The sequence below is a fragment of the Phoca vitulina genome, unplaced genomic scaffold, assembly GCF_004348235.1.
Source record: "Phoca vitulina isolate PV1807 unplaced genomic scaffold, GSC_HSeal_1.0 scaffold82, whole genome shotgun sequence".
Lineage (NCBI taxonomy): Eukaryota > Metazoa > Chordata > Mammalia > Carnivora > Phocidae > Phoca > Phoca vitulina.
The window spans coordinates 5,201,880-5,220,533 of record NW_022589785.1 but is presented as its reverse complement, the minus strand read 5'-3'; the positions used below and the strand labels follow the sequence as shown (position 1 = coordinate 5,220,533).

Genomic DNA, 18,654 nt, shown 5'->3' with positions numbered 1-18,654 from the left:
TGTGACAAGGCTGGCCTTGCTTGAAGGGGTAGCTTAAAAAAAACAAGTTCAGGGGAAAAAAGGCTCCTCTCATGTCTTGGAGAAAATGCAATCATCAAAGGTGGAATTGGACTAAGTGCCTTTTTAAAGATTCTTTCCAGTCCTCAGACTATTTCCACATCAATGGATCTGCTCAGGAAGGGACATTTCATAGGCTCAGCAGCTCTTCCCAAGGGGAAAACAAACAGCAGGCTCCCAGTGCTGTGGAAACAGCTTAGCTGCCCTGGAAGCCTGAGCCAGCTCAGGCTTACTCCTCCATCTCCTCCATGTTTTTGTTTAACCATCCTGTCACCTTCTCGGCAAGGCCCACTCTCACCACATTTAAAATTACAACTTGCACCCTACACATCCTCTTTCTTCAGCTCTGTCTGGAGAGCTGGAAAGTCTTTTTTCCATATCACTTGTCACTTCCTAATATTCAATGAAGGGTATTCTATCTATTGTTTATCATCTCTCCTTGTGAGAATGTGAGTTCCAGGAGGGCAGGCAGCTTTGCTTTGCTCAGCCAAGTGCTCAGGACAGTGTCGAGCACAGGACAGACACTCAGTCTGTATTTTTTGAGTGAATTAAACACAGACATTTAAAATGACTAGGAAGGGATATTAGCAAACAAATACTGTGTAGCTTCACATTTTCTCCTCATGCTCTTACTCTGGTGTTATTGAAGGACTGCAGTCCTCTGGCCCATGAAGGAACAAAATGTAGAGCCTCCCAACTCTAATGTGGACCTCTGGAAACCATTCTGAAATAAAGGCTATGTGCCAACTGGTTATCTTGAGGGGATGGAGCAGGAGAGTGAGAAGAGCTGAGGGGTACAATGGTTAGATGATTATAGAAAACATGCACTTTCTGTGCTATATATTTTAGTCATATATGATTTTTTTTAAAGATTTACTTATTTAAATAATCTCTATGCCCAATGTGGGGCTCGAACTCACAACCCTGAGATCAAGAGTTGGACGCTCCACTGACTGAGCCAGCCGGGTGCCCCTTGAATTTGTTTAAAAGAAACAGGATTTTTGAGAGCAGAAAAACAAACACAGATTCTAGTTCTCTAATGCACAAACCTGGAAAAAACTGGGGTAACGTTGACAATAATGAAAACCATAGTTTGAGATGAATAAAGGCCACTTAAAAATTTTTTCTTTAAAGGAGATGATTAGCTAAATGCATAAAGATGCTCACTGTAGTAATACCTGTAAGGAGAAACTGAAAAAACCTGAGTATCTACATTATGTATATTTTTTATTTATTTATTTTTTTAAAGATTTTATTTATTTATTTGACACATAGAGACATAACGAGAGAGGGAACACAAGCAGGGGAGCGGGAGAGGGAGAAGCAGGCTTCCCGCCGAGCAGGGAGCCCAATGTGGGGCTTGATCCCAGGACCCTGGGACCATGACCTGAGCTGAAGGCAGACGCTTAACGACTGAGCCACCCAGGCGCCCCTACATTATGTATATTATATATGTTCGGACAGTCTCTTGAACTGAATTTCACATAGTCAACAAAAATGATAAACAGGAAGACTGGGTAGTAACAAGGAAAATGCGGGCAAAATATAAAACTTTTCTTTATCTGAGATTATAACTATATTTGTTTGGACATAGATAGGTGAACATGAGGAACACTTATTCTGTTAGAATGGCATAGGTTTGGGTGAATTTTCTTCTGTTACAATTTGTTTTCATGGCTGTGTCTGTGTTATATCCGGGTCACTCACGGCTATGCCCTTGTCCCCCCAACCACCCCACCAGGCATATCAGAGTTGGTAGGGTGGCTTCAGTGGTGGACAGCCGCATCCTTGAGCTCAAGGCTTTTGCCGCCTCTGTACCTGGGAAGGGCTTGGGGACGGCGGAAGGCTGGGGCAAGCATCCCAGGCCTGTGGGAGCTGGGGGAAAGGGGCGGGATACCAACCTGCTCTCGGGCTCCAGTTTGCAGCAGATAGCTGCCAGGGGGAAGAAGGCTGGGGGGCAGTCTGTGGGGACAAACTTTTCCCAGAAAAGCTTCACGTTGAGGCCAAAGTCCAGTGTTCGGGGCAGGCAGTCAGGATCTGCATACACCTGCCCGATGATCTGCAGATGAAAAGATGGCTGGTCAGGAATGGACTGTGGTGGGTTCGGTCACAGGGCAGTGGGATACTGGTGTATGGACAGGAAGGATGGGCAGAAGAGGGAGGTAAAAACCAAGGTTAGAGAGCTGTCCCCCATGCCCAAATCTCACGAATCCAGACTTTTCTCTCAACTGAGAGTCTGGTTACTGAGGAGGGTTTAGAAGAGGCTTCACTGCAGCAGAAGCAAGATGTTCCAAATCTGGAGAGGCAGCTCCACACATCCCACTCTGCCCTGCTGTGTCCCCTCGTGTCTATGTCCCTTGCCAGAGTTCATAGGGTCTGATTCATGTCTGAAACCTTTCGGTGCCAGCTTAGTGCTTTGCACACAGTAAATGCTCAACTGACTTTTATTAAAGAAAACAATTTTTAAAAAACCCTCCTTCATTATTCCAACTGTCCCTTGTCTCTCCTCTACCACTCACCATTTGTAGGAGTTACAAAAGACTTTGAACATATGTGTTTGACTGAGTGCTTCCAGACACACTGAGCTAAGCTCCTAATGGCAGAAATCTTTCTAAGACTCACTCTACCCACCCCACCGTGCTCAGCCCTGTGCTAGACAGACTGACACTTGCTACAGTGGCTACTTCCACTTGTAGGGCTGACGGCCACGGGACTACTAGGGCCTGGGGACGGGGGACCAGAGGGAAAGGTTGCATCTGGACCAAGAGCTAGACGGACAACCGTAAGGACACTCATCTGCCCCTTCCTGGCTGTGGGACTAAGAGCAAGTCGCTGCCCCTTTCTGAGACTCAGTTTTCTCACCTGAAAAAACCCTGCCCAATCCTTCTCATGGGACCCATGAGACTCAAATGTGTCTCGCATTGATTTTATGGTGAACTGCCCATCATTAGGAGGAGCAGTCCCAGTTCTGGGGCAGGGCAGAACTACTAGGCCCGCTGCCTCAGGCCTGGCCTCTGTGCTGGCTGGAGCTCACCTCGCAGAGAACGATCCCAAAAGAGAAGACATCCACCGTCTCATCGTAGCTCTTTCCTTGGGGAACACAGGAGAGTAGGCTGTTAGGTTTGGTCTCTTATCTGCTCTGTACTGAGTCTGGGGCCAAACCAGGCCACAGCCAAGAACCAGGGCTAGAACAGGCTCTGCAGGGATGCCGTAAAGGCTGCCCAGGAGAGGCACCCTCTGAATATCATCTTTCCTCAGCCCTGGGTGGGCTGCCTCAGAGAGATCTTATAAAACACACTGCCCAAAATGAAACTGCATGGGACAGTGAAAGAGAACTGGATCAAGGTTCACCTGGACTCTGTCGTTAGCTAGTTTTATGTTCCTGGGCAAACCACTGAACTTCTCTGGGCCTCAGACTCCAAAAAAGGGTTGAATCAGGCCATTTCTGAGGCCTCACAACCCTGTTCATTTCAAGAATCCTAGCCAGTATCTCTGGTTGGTTTGAGTATTATCCACAAGGGGGCACCATACTTCAGTTCTCAGCAGGGAGAAAGAAAAGGCGAAATCTCTGGCAATAAACAGCCTGAGTTCTCAGCTATCCTTGGGGCACAAAAGCCGCAGTCAGACCTCACCCTAGGCCCAGGAGCTCAGGGAGGAAGGAATTTATGAGGTCCAGTGTGGCAAGGGATAAAAATCATCTAGCCATCAGCTATGGGTACCTGGCCTTACTTCACAGGCCTCCCCTGAACACCCAGGACTCTGCTCCAAGATGTGGCCCCCAAACTCCGCTCTTGGGGCATGTCCCCTCCATTGTCCAATGTCAGGACTCACCGTTCAGCATCTCAGGGGCCATCCAGTAGGGGTTTCCCACCACTGTATAGCGCTTCTTGCGGTCATTCTTACGCAAGGTGCGTTTCTTGGTGGTAGCCTTCTCCACTGGGGGCTTTTTCCTCTCCTCAACTATAAGCCGTGACAGCCCAAAGTCTGCCACCACCACAGTCTTGTCCTGGTAGGACAAGGGCCAGGTCAGGACTTGGTGAGGACATTCCCAAGAGAAGTCATTGAGAAGGGGAGAAAAGGTAAGTAGCAAAGGGGAGTCACAGCTAAAGTGCTCTCTGGCAGACAAGGCTTGGTTATTTGTTTTCTAACAGTCTGGTATCTGCACAGCAGAGTCCCCAGACCTGGGGGTGTTCACAGCAGAGCCCCTGGAGCCTGGAGGGATAAGGCTCTGGGACCTAGAGAGTGGAACTCAGAGGCAGAAAAAGGGATTTCTTTTTTTTTTTTTAAATCCCATTCTGCCTTGTTCCCCAAAAGATTTAAGGCATGGCTAGAACCAGGATAAGACAGAAAAAGATAAGGTAGAGGTAGTTAGTGGGGGGACTTGGGGGAGATAAGCTCTTCAAATAGCTACAGGGCAGTCATGTGGAAAAGGGTTAAGATTATTTAGTATGGACTCAGAGGGAAGAGCCAGGGCCAGTTAGTGGACACCCAGGGAGCTAGACTGCAAGCTAGCAGGATAAATGACATGCTAACAACCAGAGCTGATGGGTGGTGGGAAAAATGCTGACCCCAAACTGGCCACTATACATTTACTAGCTCTGTGGCCTCAGAGTGAGGCCTCAAGGTGCCACAGTTGTAGAATAGGGTCTGTAGTGAGCTGCATTACAGAACTACCATGGGGTGAAACCAGGAAAAACACCAGGGCTCTATATATAGTTAAGGAACTTCTGGAGCTCTCTCTAACCAAAGGATTTCAAAGGCTGCTACTGGGAGTTGGTGTAATTGTGTTTACATGTGTTTGAGAGCCCCCAGAAGACAGAGGAGGGCATCAGGTATGGCAGGAAAGGCAAGACAGGAGCCTTAGGTGGGGAACAGTCAGTCTCCTTTGTGACAAGGCAAGAGGGCTGGCCCTAGGGAGACCCAGGGTGGTGGGACATACCAGCTTGATAAGGCAGTTGTGTGAGTTCAGATCCCGGTGGATGATGCACATGGAGTGCAAATAGGCCTGGAACAGAAGTACGAGCTGAGGCCAATGGCCAGTAATTTAAGCAGATGCAGACTCCACAACTGGGGGCCTGCTCTTCTCCCAGGCCATCCCTATTCAGCTTCAGAACCCAATCTGGACCCTAGGGCTAGGGCCGCCTGCTGTCACTCCCTTGTCCCAACACCAACAGAAAGCCAAAGGCTGCTTGGGCTTCCTCTCTCTCCCTGCTACCACCTTCTGACCATCCTTTGTTCACTGACCCCAACCCAGTGGCTGCTCTAGACACTCACTGCTCCCTCCTAAAGTCCCCAACTCTATGGGCCCAGGTCCTTGCATGCCCCCAGCCCCTCGACCCACTTTACATAGATCCAGGCCACCTGAAGTGAGTGCCCTCAGATGCACTGCTCCTAGCCCCCTTCACTGCCATCCTCACCCCAATCTCTGGCTTCAGCCACCCTGGATCCTTCCTGCCTGTGATAGGGGAAGAAGTGACCTCCTCCTGGCCAGCTGGTTCCATATTCCTGACATTCTCCTTCTCTGAGACTTAGCATACTCCTTGCTCTTCCCTGTCCACACTTTAACTTCTTCCTCTTCCTACCCCAGTGTTTTCATGCAAGTCTCTGTTTACTATTCTGCTTCCGGCCCCCCTAACATCCAGGCCTCTACTCCTGGCTCTTGTCACTCTGCAGCCACTTCCTTTTCTTTCTCTTCCCTTCCCCAGCCAATGTGGAAGGAGCTCCCTACGTGCCCCCCTCCAGTCCTTTCTAATACTGCTTCCATCCCCAAGGCTCCTGGCTCTGCTCACATACCCAGGGAGCTCTTCCTGAATGCTGTAGCTCTTGTGACCTGCCTGCCTGTCCTTTCTCCCAAGACTGCCCGCACCTCTCCCATGCTACCTGTTCCTGAGACTCTTGTGTGCCTGCATTTTCCTTCCAGCCTCCTCAAAGCCACCTTCTCTACACATGCTGACCCCCACACATCAGCCTCAGGCAACACTAGTTCTTCCCAGACCTGTTTCCCCAACACTGCTGCCCCTCCAAACATCTGGTAAATGACACCACCATTCTTCTAGGTACCTCAAGCCACCCCTACTCTTTCTCCTCCTACCTCTGCTCCCTTGCTGCCAACCAGTCTCTCTGCACCCCGCCTCCCAGTCTCCCGTCCCCACAGTCATACCTTAATTCCATACCTTAATTCAGAAACCTGAAATGTTTCACTAGCCCCACCCCTGGTCTCCCTGCCTTCAGTTCTCCTAACTCGACCGCCATCTACTGACCGCACCGGACCCATCTTCAAAAAAACAGCTCTGTTCACAAAACTTTCTTGCTTAAGTATCTTTTACACCTGTCTTTTTGGCTTCCTAAGTAAAGTCCAGACTCAGACTCTGTCCGAAACACAGAGATCTTAATGTACCTCCAGACTAACACAGTCTTCATGGGCCCCACATGAAGGCAGTGATTAAAATCTCAGGTTTGGGGGTCAGACTGACTAGCCTAAGCTCCTTGCCCTGTCCCTTTCTAGATCAGCTTCTCATCTGGAAACCGGGGTTGTCGTGAGGAACACATACATACATGTTAGTCCCTCAGCTCAGTGCCTGGCATATAGAAAGCACTCAGCAACGGTCACTGGTATTACAACTATAATTGGTCTCATTCTTTCCCAGGTGAAACAGACCTCAACCTTGGGGTCTCTCTGCCAAGAGGAACTTTTATCTAATTCTGACCCATCCTTCAGGCTTAACTAGAACACATCTCTCCCTTCTCTGATTTCATAGGCAGTGAGGTTCTCTACTTGCACCAAGTTCCCACAGCAGCTGGACACTACTAGTTTGCCTTACCCACGCCCTGTTTGCCCTTGAAGATTTAGAACCCATTGAGAGTAGGTTGTGAGCTAAGAAAAGGCAACTGGGGGCAATTTCACAGGCACCGAAAGCAGCTCAATAAGCAGCTGCTGACCGACCCAGCCCACACAAGCTGCCCAGGCTGGGGTCTCTGCCTTCCAGTACCTGCCAGCAATCCCCACACCTATCCTGACTCCCCACCCCCACCTTGCCACCACTCCCACCGTTGGCAGAACTCACCATTCCAGAGGCGATGCCTTTGGCAAATCTGACCTTCTGCTGCCAGGGAAACGGGTCCTATGGGATGGGGGAATGCCCATCAGAGGCTGTGGGGCCCTGTCCCATTTGGGATCCAGGCTCATGGGTCAACATGGTCTGCCAGTGAACCCTCCCTGCCTATGCCCAATTCTGCTCAGCATGACCCTTTGCAGGCAAAGCAGCAAGGGTGGTATGCTCACCACACTGCGCAGAAAGTCCTTCAGCGTGCCCCCCTCAATGTACTCTGTCAACAGGTTCAGCTTCTTGTCCTTGTATAGCACACCAATGAACTTGAGCACATTGGGGTGGTCCAGGCTGCGCATCACCTTCACCTGGGGTGGTAGAGGCCAAGGAGGGTGGATGGTTACTTCCCACTGTGTCTTCCTCACCCCCTTTCCTCCAGGGAGTCAGTCTGACAAGTGTTACCTGCATCTCCTACCTCCAGTCTTACATGATGGGGATGCCTCACAGGCCTCACCCTTGGGATCCTGCCTTTCTGGGAATTTTATTGGGGGGAACTGGAATGGGAGGGTCTGAGAGTGAAACAAAGGCCTGGAGGGCAATACCCAGACCATGGGAGTACCAACTGAAGGAATGGAACAACTTGGGAGGTGTGGTAAAAACTGTGTAAATGCTCCACAGGGGTGAGAGTTCTCTGGGAGGCCCCACTCCAGGCTCCCTTAGCAGGGTGTTCAGGTGGTGAGTGTAACTAGTTGTCCTAAACTGGTCTGTTTTCATGTCCATTACCCCCATTAGCTGTAAGCTCCTCTGAACCACATCCAATTTGTTACTGTATCCCTTGTACCCAGATCATGCTGTCTTTAGTAAATGTTCATTGAACAGATAATTAGGCATTCCTCTAGAGCTCTTTTCTGCTCAGCTTTTAAGAAAGCAATTCTAAAATAAGTTTCCTCCTGAAACTGTTTAGTAAAATCTTCCCTCTTCCAACAGTGAAACCAAACTCCTAGCTCCCACCACCCCATCTTCTTACCTCAGTCAGAAAAGTCTTCTGTGTTTCCTCATCACACCGAATTAACTCCTTCATGACCATCACTTTGCCAGTGGCTTTGTGTGTTACCTAGTTACAAAGAAGGGCAACTATTACTGGTGCAGAGTTCTGGGGAACTGTGTGGAAATATATGCAACTGGCCATCCCATCCCCTGGAAGACATACTGAGCCAGATCAGACTGACAAGAGTTCATGTGTAGAAGACACAGCCATGAGGCAACAGGGGCCTCAGAGGGGAGCATACCCTCTTCCTTGGAGAGCTGGGCATGCACAGAGGGGAGGCGAGAATGCAGAAAAGGGAAGTATAGGAGGCAGGAGGGGACACTGGCAAGCCAAGCAGGGGCTCTGGTCATCTGACACAGGAATGAGTCCCTTGGGTGAACAGAAGTCTGGGGACAGGAGGGTCAGTGCCACAGACATGCACCAGGAGCTGGGTGGGTCAGGGTGAGCTCTCCAGCCCCAATGCCCTGAAAGCTGAGACACATGGCTTACCTGACCCCCCCTCCCAGCTCTCAGCAGAGGAGGAGGAGGAGAGAAAGAGAGAGAGGTTAGTCCCCAAGACTGTTTGTCAGGGAGGCAGGGGCAACTCCCCCGTGTGCTCCCTGCAATATGCCCAGCACTGAGGCCTCAGGGGACCTAAAAGCCTCCGCTGACTGGAGGTAGCAGGGCTGTGGGCACAACTCATCCCAACCTAGGTCTCTAGGTCCACCAAGCTCACTGCGACAGCAACGCTGCCCTTAGGTGGCCTAGGAGGGCAGGAGTGTAGCCCTCACACCATCACCTGCAGCCAGGAAGGGGGCCTGGTGTCCTGTAGGGTGTGGAGTGAGATCATGTCATGAGAACTCCCCGAAAGAAGGTGAGAGAGGGGTTGGGGGCAAGGAGCAGAGCAGCTGCTGCCTGTGCTCACCTTGATGGCCTGCCCAAAGAAGCCCTTCCCCAGGACCTCCCCGTGGATCAGGTCACATGGCCGGAAGATCTGCTGTGAATTGCTGCTGGAACAGCGGAGCGATTCTGAGCGGCTGATGTCACGACTAAAGAGCAGGGGCTCCTTTGGGGAGCTGGGGCCAGGGGACTTGGAGATGCTGTTACTGCGCCTGAAGATGAGGAAAGACGAGGGTAGGGCTAGGGTAGTCCTCAGAGACCTGCCAGTAAAACCCTGGAGGTAGAGACCTCAAGGCCACCCTACTACCCTATCCACCCCAATGTCTGTAGTTCAGGTGCTATGATGAGGGGAGGGAGCTCTTACGTCAGACAGATGTGCCATTCTGGGGCTGCAAACATCAGTAGTTTATTTAAGAATCAGAGCAGGAAGCCTGAGCACTCACCTGGAATGACTACTAGCCTATAGTGCTCAATATATAACAGCACTGGAAGATGGTCATCCCACCACCTCCCAGGTCTGCTGGAGTGACAGCCTACCACCATCCAAAAAATGACCAAATAGGATTCTGGCTATTTTGCTCACCTTTCTACCTGTCTACATTTCCCGAATTTTAAAATAATAAGCATGTACGATTTTTACAGCAATAACGCCAGTGTACTTACATTTTTAAAAGCAGCCAGTAATAGTAATGGTTGATAACTGTTACTGACCTCCTGAAGAAGGGACAAGAAGGCTGAAGTCCACAGCACTGCAGGTGAATTGCAACCCTGCAAACTTCTCTCCGGCACATCCTATTTCACTTGGGCTACCCAGAAAGGACCGCCCACAAGCTTCTTAGCCCTTGCTCTTTTGCTTTGCCTCTCACCAACCGTGCCCACAGAAGCACACAAGGTGAGCTGCCGTCTCTCCTGCATGATGGCCTTCCAGATATCTAAGCAGCTCTCTGGCCAACCGCCCCCCCCCCCCCCCCCGCCATGTTCTCAGGCCTTCCCTGCCCTACCTCTACCAGCTCACTTGTGCCGAGGCCAAGAGGGCAGCCAGAAGTTCATGCCAGCAACCTGTGGGGAGGGCCCTGTTTCCAAAAGATGCCAGGCAAGGGCCCTGAGTGATTTAGTCTGTTTGATCAGGAGGGCAGATAGAGAACTTGACTCCTAGAGATATTAACAACACCTCACTTAGTGCTGACCCTTTGCTGGCACTGTGCTACTTTGCATCCCTTTCCATACTGAATCCTTAGATAACTGGTGAGACAGCCACCTTTGTCTTACAACCCCACTTCACAGATGCAGAAACAGAAGCTCAGAGAGATGATGTGATATGTGAAGGGAGAGAGCTCAGCTCAAAGGCATGGTATAGGTGTGTCCATCTAGAGAGCCACTGCTTCAGACTCCTTTCAGTCTCCCCACTTGGCACCTGCATCCAGGGCAACCGCTCCCTCCTGTTGGACCCGGACAACCCTGAGGTTTTGACCACTGGGCCCTCAAATCTAAAACAGCTTGCATTCATCTCTTGCTTTATAGTTTTCAGTGTTCTTATTTATACTTATTAATCCTCCCTGTGCCCCTACTCCAGCCTCTGAGCCCTGCACCTCCCTTTGCTGGTCCTTTAGGGGCCGGCATTGCTGCCTTCTGTCTAGCTCAGGAGTTCAGTGGACAGGGGCTGATTCTCTGGTTTCTAAGGAAACCTGGCAGACAGCTGGGTCAGATCACGCACAGGCCCTGGCTATGAACTGTGATTCCTATGGGGGTAGCTGGGTCAGCACAATCCTCATGGCCCGTCCCTGGCTGGCGGGTTCCCTTTCTGCTGGCCTCCCAAAGCCAGTTCAACCTCATCTGAGGGATAGGCATGGGTCAGCATGGAATCAGGATAGGAGGTAGCACCTCAGGGAGCGTCTCCTTAGTGTCCCTTCCAGATTCTCCTTGGTGTCCAGGGTGCTGAGGGTATGGGAGTGTCCGGCATTCTGCATGTGGGGGGAGAGTCGTGCATCCAGCCGCAGCTGGTCCAGGCGCTGAGAGACAGGATCATGTTCAATCAAGAGCTGAAGCGTCTGGCTTGTCTGGTTAATTGCATCCTCTACCTGTAGCCAAGAGCAGTGTAAGGCTGGCTCCCACAGGCTGTCCCAACCCAGGCCACCCGTCAGCCCAGATGATCCAAGCACAGTATGGCCAATGTTCAACTTGGCTAATGGTGGCCTCCAGCTGCCAGCAGCCCCATAGTGCCCTCTCCCTGGCATCCTGTCAGATATCCCATCTGTCAGGCCATCCCTGCTGTCCTGGGAATGTGCCAGGCTGATACAGGAGGTCACCAGTGGTCACAGGCTCAGTGGCAAGACAGAGATAGACTGGGGGTGGAGAAAGGCAAAGGCCACAGCCTGATGTCCCAGAGGGTCTGTTCCATGTCCCACACCCACGACAGACTGGACACACATTGTACCTCTTCCACTCGGAGTGTGCGGACGGGGATCCCATTGATCTCCAGGATGCGATCCCCAGGGTGGATGGCGTTGCGGTTGCTGGGACTGATGTGCATCCGGTTGACCCTGGGCCAGACAAGAGTTGAGTCAGGATGAAGACATCCTAAAAATGCACCTGACCAATTTCACTTGTGCAGGAAGGCTCACCAGGCGCCAGGCTCCTACCAGCCCCCAAGACCCAGACCACTCACAGGGGAAACGCAATGCTCTTTACAGGGTGTCCTGTCTCAGTGAAGGGCACCCCCTCTCACCCAGTGGCCTACGCCAGAGACTTGGATGACATCTTCCCTATCTGGAGTTCTCTCATGCATCCCAACCCTCACTGTCTTCGAAAATCCTGCCTTCACTTCATCACCATAGTTACCAACACCTCTCATCTGATCTTTCAATAGCCTCCTAAATGGTCTCTACACTACCAGGCTTGCTCCTCTCCCATCCAACACCCATCCCAGCAATCCTTCTAGAATGCTAACCTGGTTGCATCACCTTGTTGCTTATCCCTCAAAAGACCTGCTCAGTCTTCATAATTCCTACATGACTTAATAGCCCCCTTTCTGGCTACTCCCAACCACCCAATCTATACCAGACACAACCACAGACTCCCACCCCTGCACTGAACACAATGCCCTCCCCTCTTCATCTAATGAGGTTTTAGTGCAGATCTCACCTCTTGTTGACTTCCCCAACCCTCGTACCTCTCACCTATACTGCAAGTACCTAGTGCTCAGCACACAGTAAATGCACAGTCACTATTTACGGGGCTGGCAACCACAGGTGCCTCATTAATGGTATTAGACAAATACAGACTCTTTCCCCATCTGGTCTCTGGCCTGGACAGAGGATGAAGTCTTAACTTCTTTCTCTTCCTTCCTCCATTCATTTACTCAACCAACAAAACAATAATCAATGAACATGTACTACATGCCAGGCACTGTTCTAGGCCCTGGGCATGCAGTACTGAACAAGATTAAGTTCCAGAAGGAACTCGTCAGGAAGACAGATGATAAACTAATATACATAATCAAGCCAGATAATTTCAAAGAACACACGATCTGAAACTTCATGCATGAAAGGTGAGCCGTTCTGGCATTAAATATCTGGCGGGAAGCAAGCTAGGCAAAGGGAAGAGTAAGTGCCGAGGCCCAGGTGGGGTTAGAGCACAGTGAGCTCCAGGAGAAAGATAGGAGATGAGGGTGAAGGGAGCTCTGCAACCCCTGAGGCCCATCCAAGGACTCTATGTTAACAACTCCTACTCTAGGGGTCCTCAAAATACTCACTCTTTTACTTGCACAGTGGTGGCATAGTTGGAGCAGACACTTTCCACGGACACGGAGAAGCCCCGTCTGCCCTCGGTGGTGGCTGGCATGGAGATGTGTGTGACGGAGTAGGGCAGCTGGTCCTGAACAGACTCCGTGGAGAGCCTCTCAAACATGGGTGCCAACACCACCTCATTATGGCACTTCCCACTGGGAAGACGAACATAAAGGGGGCTAAGATCCTGGAGCCCCACCTGGAAGCCCCAGCAACCACTGCACCACGTGGCTTCAGGCAATAGTACCCACATTCCCACTATTACCATCCTTGCCATGATTCCAGTTGGCTGCTCAGAATGAGGAGCCCAGGGTCCCTGGGGTAGGCTGGGAGTGTGGGTGCGATGGCCTGGGTTCTCTTCGCTCTGCTTTTGACTCTCAGTAAGAACCAAGTCCCCTTCCCCTCTTTGGGCCTCAGCCTTCTTTGTCAACTGAGGCAACTGGACTTCATCACTGGACTTCATTAATGAGCTTTAAGGGGCTTTTGCCTTTAATTTTCTGGGATCCTTCTCCGAGAGCACCTTCCCAGCCATTCTCTCCCTCTGGGAGGACTGCAGGGCAGAGTGTCATTATTCTCACAGTAGAATAGAGGACAGAGGGCAGAGAGATGTTAACTGTCTGCTTACAGATTACCGAGGTGGTTACGGGCATTGCGATGATAGGAATCCAGTGCTGATACCTTCGTACTGTTTCTGCCCAACTCACACTGCCATGCCATCTGTTTCTCTCTCTTGGCCACTCTTAGGGGGAGGATGGACACCACCTTACCAGTAGAGGGTGGAGTGCTGCACCAGGGCATATGCATCCCCATCTTCAATGATCACCTTGCAGCTCATACAGGCAAAGCACTCTGGGTGGTACTTGAACTCCCCGGCCACCTGTGAGCAGATAGGGAGAAGGGTAGACAGACGACAGACAGAGGAAGTGAGCTGTCACTGCTGGAGGGTAGGGGTAGGTGAGTGACCTCCAATCAAGGATCTACAGGTCCCAGTCACAATCCACCTTTGCACTCCCTGCCCTAGAGCTTCCAGAGGACGAGTCAGATTGGTGCCTCCCTGTCATTTCTGAGATTACAAAAAACTGTTTTGGTCTCAGCCATGACAGCAAGTCGCCAGAAGTCATCATCCCCACTAGAAAGGCACAGTTCCTCCAACGCAGGGTTGGCAAATCTGTGACTAGGCTTAAAGCCCATTTCTGGAGCAGGTAGGTGGAACCACTCTCTAGCAGCCCATTCCAGGGTCATCTTTTCTGATTCTCTGCACACAACTTGGGTGTATCCTCCTCAACCTGTAATGCTCTCCTCTGAGGCCTTAATCCCATTGTACTGTGTCTCCTCCCTGCCCACCCACCCACCCACCCACTCCCAACATCGGACTGTTAAGTTTTTAAGGGAAGGATCTTACCTGGCACTTAACTGGTACTCAACAAACATCTATTAAATGACTGAAGAAATAAAAGGGGAGGCCTTGGCTGATGGAAGACTAGAAGATGAAAGGCAATGGGGAATCAGAGGGGCCGTCAATGGACTCTGATGACCAAGAGGGTCTCACTCACCATGACAGGCCCTGTCATCAGCAGAGAGCACCCATGGCAGAACTCTCCAAACTTCCCCCAGTAGTCCTTGTGGCAGTAAAGCTTCCCATCCTTCTCATAGTACCAGTTGGTGAGGGAATCCTGGCATTCTGAACACCTGAAAGACAGGAGACAAGAAATTCTTCTGGATCCTTGGAACCAGGATACACAGGCTGTCTCTGGCTCCCAGGTTTAACAAAATGGACAGACCTCTCTTTGATCCAAAGCCAGGATGAGGGAAAGTTACAGTTTACTGCCATCCCCCCAAAGGAAGTTGATTCAGCGTCAAGAAGATCCCAGAAACCAGTTCTGTATTGCCTGCCTCACCTAGCAGACCTTAACCTTTTTGGGTCTTGAAGCCCTTAGAGAATCTAGTAAGGGTCAAGAAGCCTCTCTCAGGGACACCTGGGTGGCCCAGTCGGTTAAGCGTCTGCCTTCGGCTCAGGTCATGATCCCAGGGTCCTGGGATCGAGTCCTGCATCAGGCTCCCTACTTCTCCCTCTGCCACTCCCCCTGCTTGTGCTCTCTTTCTGACAAATAAATAAAAATCTTAAAAAAAAAAAAAAAAAAAAAAAAAAAGAAGCTGCCCCTCTCAGAAAAAGGCATATACAAGGAAAATGTGCTTATTATTTAGGTATGGTGTGTGTGTGTGTCAAGGACTGAAACCTAGTCATGGCCCCAGTTAAGAACCTCTGGTCTAGACAGGTATCTTGATGAACCAAAGAAGCTCAATCTCACCTCTGTTCAAAAACCTACCCATCACCATCACCACTGCTGATGTAACATTCTTGTGAAAAAATTATGTTAAGCATTAAGAAACAATCAGGCAAATCCAGAATGTGGGTCATTCTGTAAGACTACTGGTCTTGACTCTTCCAAAAAGTTCATGTCATGAGGGGGAAAAAAGTACAGGGATTAAAAAAGCCCAGAGACACAGCAACCAAATGTAACACTTAACCTAGGATTCAATTCTGGATTGAAAAACAGCCATGAGTGACATTTTTGGAACAACTGAGGAAATCTGAATTTGGGCTATACACTTGATTATATTGTGAAATTACTATCCATTTTCTTAGGTGCAGTAACGATACTTTGGTTATACAGAATTTTTAGAAGAAACATATTAGAATAAGGGTGAAAGTCAAAACATCTACAACCTACTTTTTCATAGTTCAGCAAAAATAAAGTACATTGTGTGTGTTGTGTGTAAATACTTAAAGAGAAACTGGCTCAAAGTTAACAAATCTAGGTGAAAGATACATGGGTATTCTTTGAACTATTCTTTCAACTCTTCTATATATTTGAAAATTTTCAAAATAAAATAATGGGGGGGGCAAAATTCCATTAGCACTGTGGGAGATACATGTTAGACCCACAACTCCTTTCTCCTCCAAGTTATCTGGTTGTAAAGCTCCACCCCTCAGGTTAGGTGTGTTCTCAAGCCAAGTCTATACAAGATAAGCTCCTCCTCCTTTCTGAGCTTCCCAGCATCCAGAGCTAAGGGCTTCCTGGCCTGCAGAGCCCATGCCATCTTTCCAGTGAAGACTCTCTTCTTCTTGTCAACACTTTGTACCACCCATCCTGGCCACATCCTTGCTTCTGAGAGGCAGGATGGAGTGGCCTCTTAGTGTGAATCCTGACCCTGCCAACTCATGTCATCTTGGGGAAGTTACCTCACTTTTTTGCCCCAGTTTCCTCATCTGTAAAATGGACTACTGTGAAAATGAAATAACATGTATCAAACCAAATAGATATTTATATAAAAGGCTAAGTACAGTAGGAACTCAGTGTTGATTGCTCTTAAAGATGATAATGCTAGCTGTTCACATTATCTGCCACTTCCTCCACTAGCTGGATAGCTTTGGACAACTTCTCTCAGTCACTTTTCCTCCTTGACAAAATGTGACTAATAGCATCTTACTACAAAGAGCACTGTGAAGACTAAGTGAGCTACTATATGAGGAAAGCCTTTTGCAAACTGTGAAGAGCAAAGCAAGCGTATTATTATAGTAGCTTGCTAGGCACTGCAGATATAAAAGATATACAAATTTAATGAGTTGGGGAAGAGAAAGTCTAAACAAAACTTAAAGGTGAGAGGTCACAATGGGCGCCACTACTTCTGGGCACTGCAAGAGGTAGAGGAGGGAGACAGGAAGGAGTTGAAGCAGCTGTGGAAAGCAACTGAGCTAGGGAGGTCTAGAGAAGCAGGGCCCTGAGAATCTCTTTATGGAGTATCCAGATCCCCCTGGGTGTTCAACACTGATGGCTTCTGCCACCAGTCATTCCTATCCTATAGCATTTCCTCGTTCTTTGGATGCTGAACTTCAGGGACTTGAAGAGTATGGATATGAAGTATCTAGAATGGCGCAACTGGAACCATGAATTATAGGAGGTGGCGGGGAAGACCCTGTTCTGGGCATGCAGTTCAAATTCCTTTCAATGTAAAAGGCATGCTAGGTGAGCTCCGAATTGGGACGAGGCCTGGTTCAAGTTCTTGGGAGCTATATGCCCTTGCACAAGGCCCTTTCTCTCTCTGCGTATAGTTTCCCCATCTGTAAAATGAGGTAATTAGACTATACCCCATATCCCCTTAATTCTGTGCATATCTAGGTCTCTCCCTACATGATCCAAGGTTCAAATCTCAGAATCACCACTTACCACCTAACTGATCTTGGGCTGGCTACTTCACTTCTCATTTGTGCAATGGCAACATTACCGCCTACTTTCTGGGTAGCAGTGAGGACATTAAATCCAGTTCTGAATGACTGTGGAGCCTAGCAAAGGATAGAACTAGAAGCAGGGGCTTCCTTCTTGCCTCCCAGCTTCTGACTTGAAGCTCTTAGGTACCTGTCTTTCTCCTTCACTAGACTGTGAACTCCTTGAGGACAAGAGCAGTGTCCCATTTACTGTTGGTAGATTCAGCACCTAACAAAGGGCCCAGCAGAGTAAGCCCTTTGCCAAGGTTTCCAAACTGAAAATGGTGGGAGTAGCAAGAACCAGCAGTCCAGATGGGAGCATAAGCGTTCTGTGGCTCACGGTCACCAGGTCCTGCCCTTCTGCTATCTGCAGTGGAGAAAAGCTGGTGCACATGTATTTGCACCTAACTGCAGGCCTGGGCCCTGTTACACCCTCTCAATGGTATGTGTGCTGCAGGGCACAGGAGTACCAGAACACGTCCTCCTTTCCACTGCCAATATCCTGCTTTTGTTTGTTGCAAGTAGCCCTGGCCAGGCCCAGGAGAGTGGGGAGAGAAACGAGTGCAGACATGCAGGAGAGCCACGCCAGGCTTCTGGGAAGAACACCTGCCTGGAGAACGACATCACCAATGCACACATCTGTGTCAAGGAATGCCTTTGAAGGGTACGGCCAGCTACACAGTTGAAGTCAGCTGCCGCAGGTGTCTGAAGAACAGGAAGGTGAACAGCTGATAGGAGGGCTGGCTGTGGGTCCCTAAGCTGTTTTGTCACAGAACACAACTGGTTCTCAGGTCACTGGAGTGGTAGACTTAGAGTCCTAGTTTAGATATTAAGGAGAGTTAGTTACCTAACTCTTGAATGCCAACCATATTCTGGGCACTATATGAGGTGCCTTACTTCCATGATTTCTAATCTTGACCACATCCTGCAAGGTGATAGGATTATCCCTGTTCTATAGACCAGAGACTGAAAAGCAGAGTCAAGTCACTTCTGCAAAGTCGCCCAATACATACACGATGGAGCTGGGGATTTAACTTGTGTGTACTTGGCTATGAAGCCATTTCCACTAGACTGCATCACCTGAGTAATGCAGCACATCCACTAAGCTGGGCCTCAGGATTTGCATCTGTGAAAATGAGGCTGGAGCCCTGAGAGCTGAAGTCCCTTTAGTGTTAACATGTAATGAGGTTTCTCCTTAAATCCAAGTACTGAATATTAACTGGCACAATGATTCTCCTTCCTTTAGTCCATAGCGTTGTGTTCCCCAGCTGTCTCTGCCTTTTTAAGAATCCAAAACACACTCTGAAAATTTAAGGTGCTACCCCAAAAAACTCCCCCTTCAGATTCTTGGAGGCCATGGCCACAATATGTTTCTTCCAAAGCCAAGGCCTTGTTCCAGCTTTCAATCAATCTTTTTATGTTTCAAGTTTAAGTCAAAATCTGCCCTAGCTGTGGGCTGCCCAAGGGCATCCAGCTTAGAAGTCGTGGAGCCACGGGCGGAGCCATGCACCGAGGTCTGAGGCATCAGTCACCACCCTCTCCCAAGCAACCAGAGTGAATAGAGCTGAAATG

The 18,654-nt window shown here is 49.6% G+C and overlaps 1 protein-coding gene across 6 annotated transcripts in view; it reads right to left on the bottom strand.

The window, feature by feature from the left end:
• LIMK2 (LIM domain kinase 2) overlaps positions 1–18,654 on the bottom strand; it is a 57,901-nt gene that overhangs the window by 3,171 nt on the left and 36,076 nt on the right. For 3 of the 6 annotated variants that reach the window (XM_032395003.1, XM_032395005.1, XM_032395008.1), the window contains 13 exons: positions 14,369–14,504; positions 13,583–13,692; positions 12,782–12,970; positions 11,465–11,570; positions 10,912–11,108; positions 9,056–9,242; positions 8,131–8,217; positions 7,340–7,471; positions 7,122–7,178; positions 4,997–5,062; positions 3,889–4,063; positions 3,092–3,147; positions 1,584–2,116 (listed from right to left, as the gene is read on the bottom strand). In XM_032395003.1, coding sequence (XP_032250894.1) covers positions 1,757–2,116; positions 3,092–3,147; positions 3,889–4,063; positions 4,997–5,062; positions 7,122–7,178; positions 7,340–7,471; positions 8,131–8,217; positions 9,056–9,242; positions 10,912–11,108; positions 11,465–11,570; positions 12,782–12,970; positions 13,583–13,692; positions 14,369–14,504 — 1,858 coding nt within the window. In that variant the 3' untranslated portion in view covers positions 1,584–1,756. Of the gene's footprint in view, positions 1–1,583; positions 2,117–3,091; positions 3,148–3,888; positions 4,064–4,996; positions 5,063–7,121; positions 7,179–7,339; positions 7,472–8,130; positions 8,218–9,055; positions 9,243–10,911; positions 11,109–11,464; positions 11,571–12,781; positions 12,971–13,582; positions 13,693–14,368; positions 14,505–18,654 lie in introns of those variants that run through there. The other 3 variants (XM_032395004.1, XM_032395006.1, XM_032395007.1) reach the window with 2 other exon arrangements.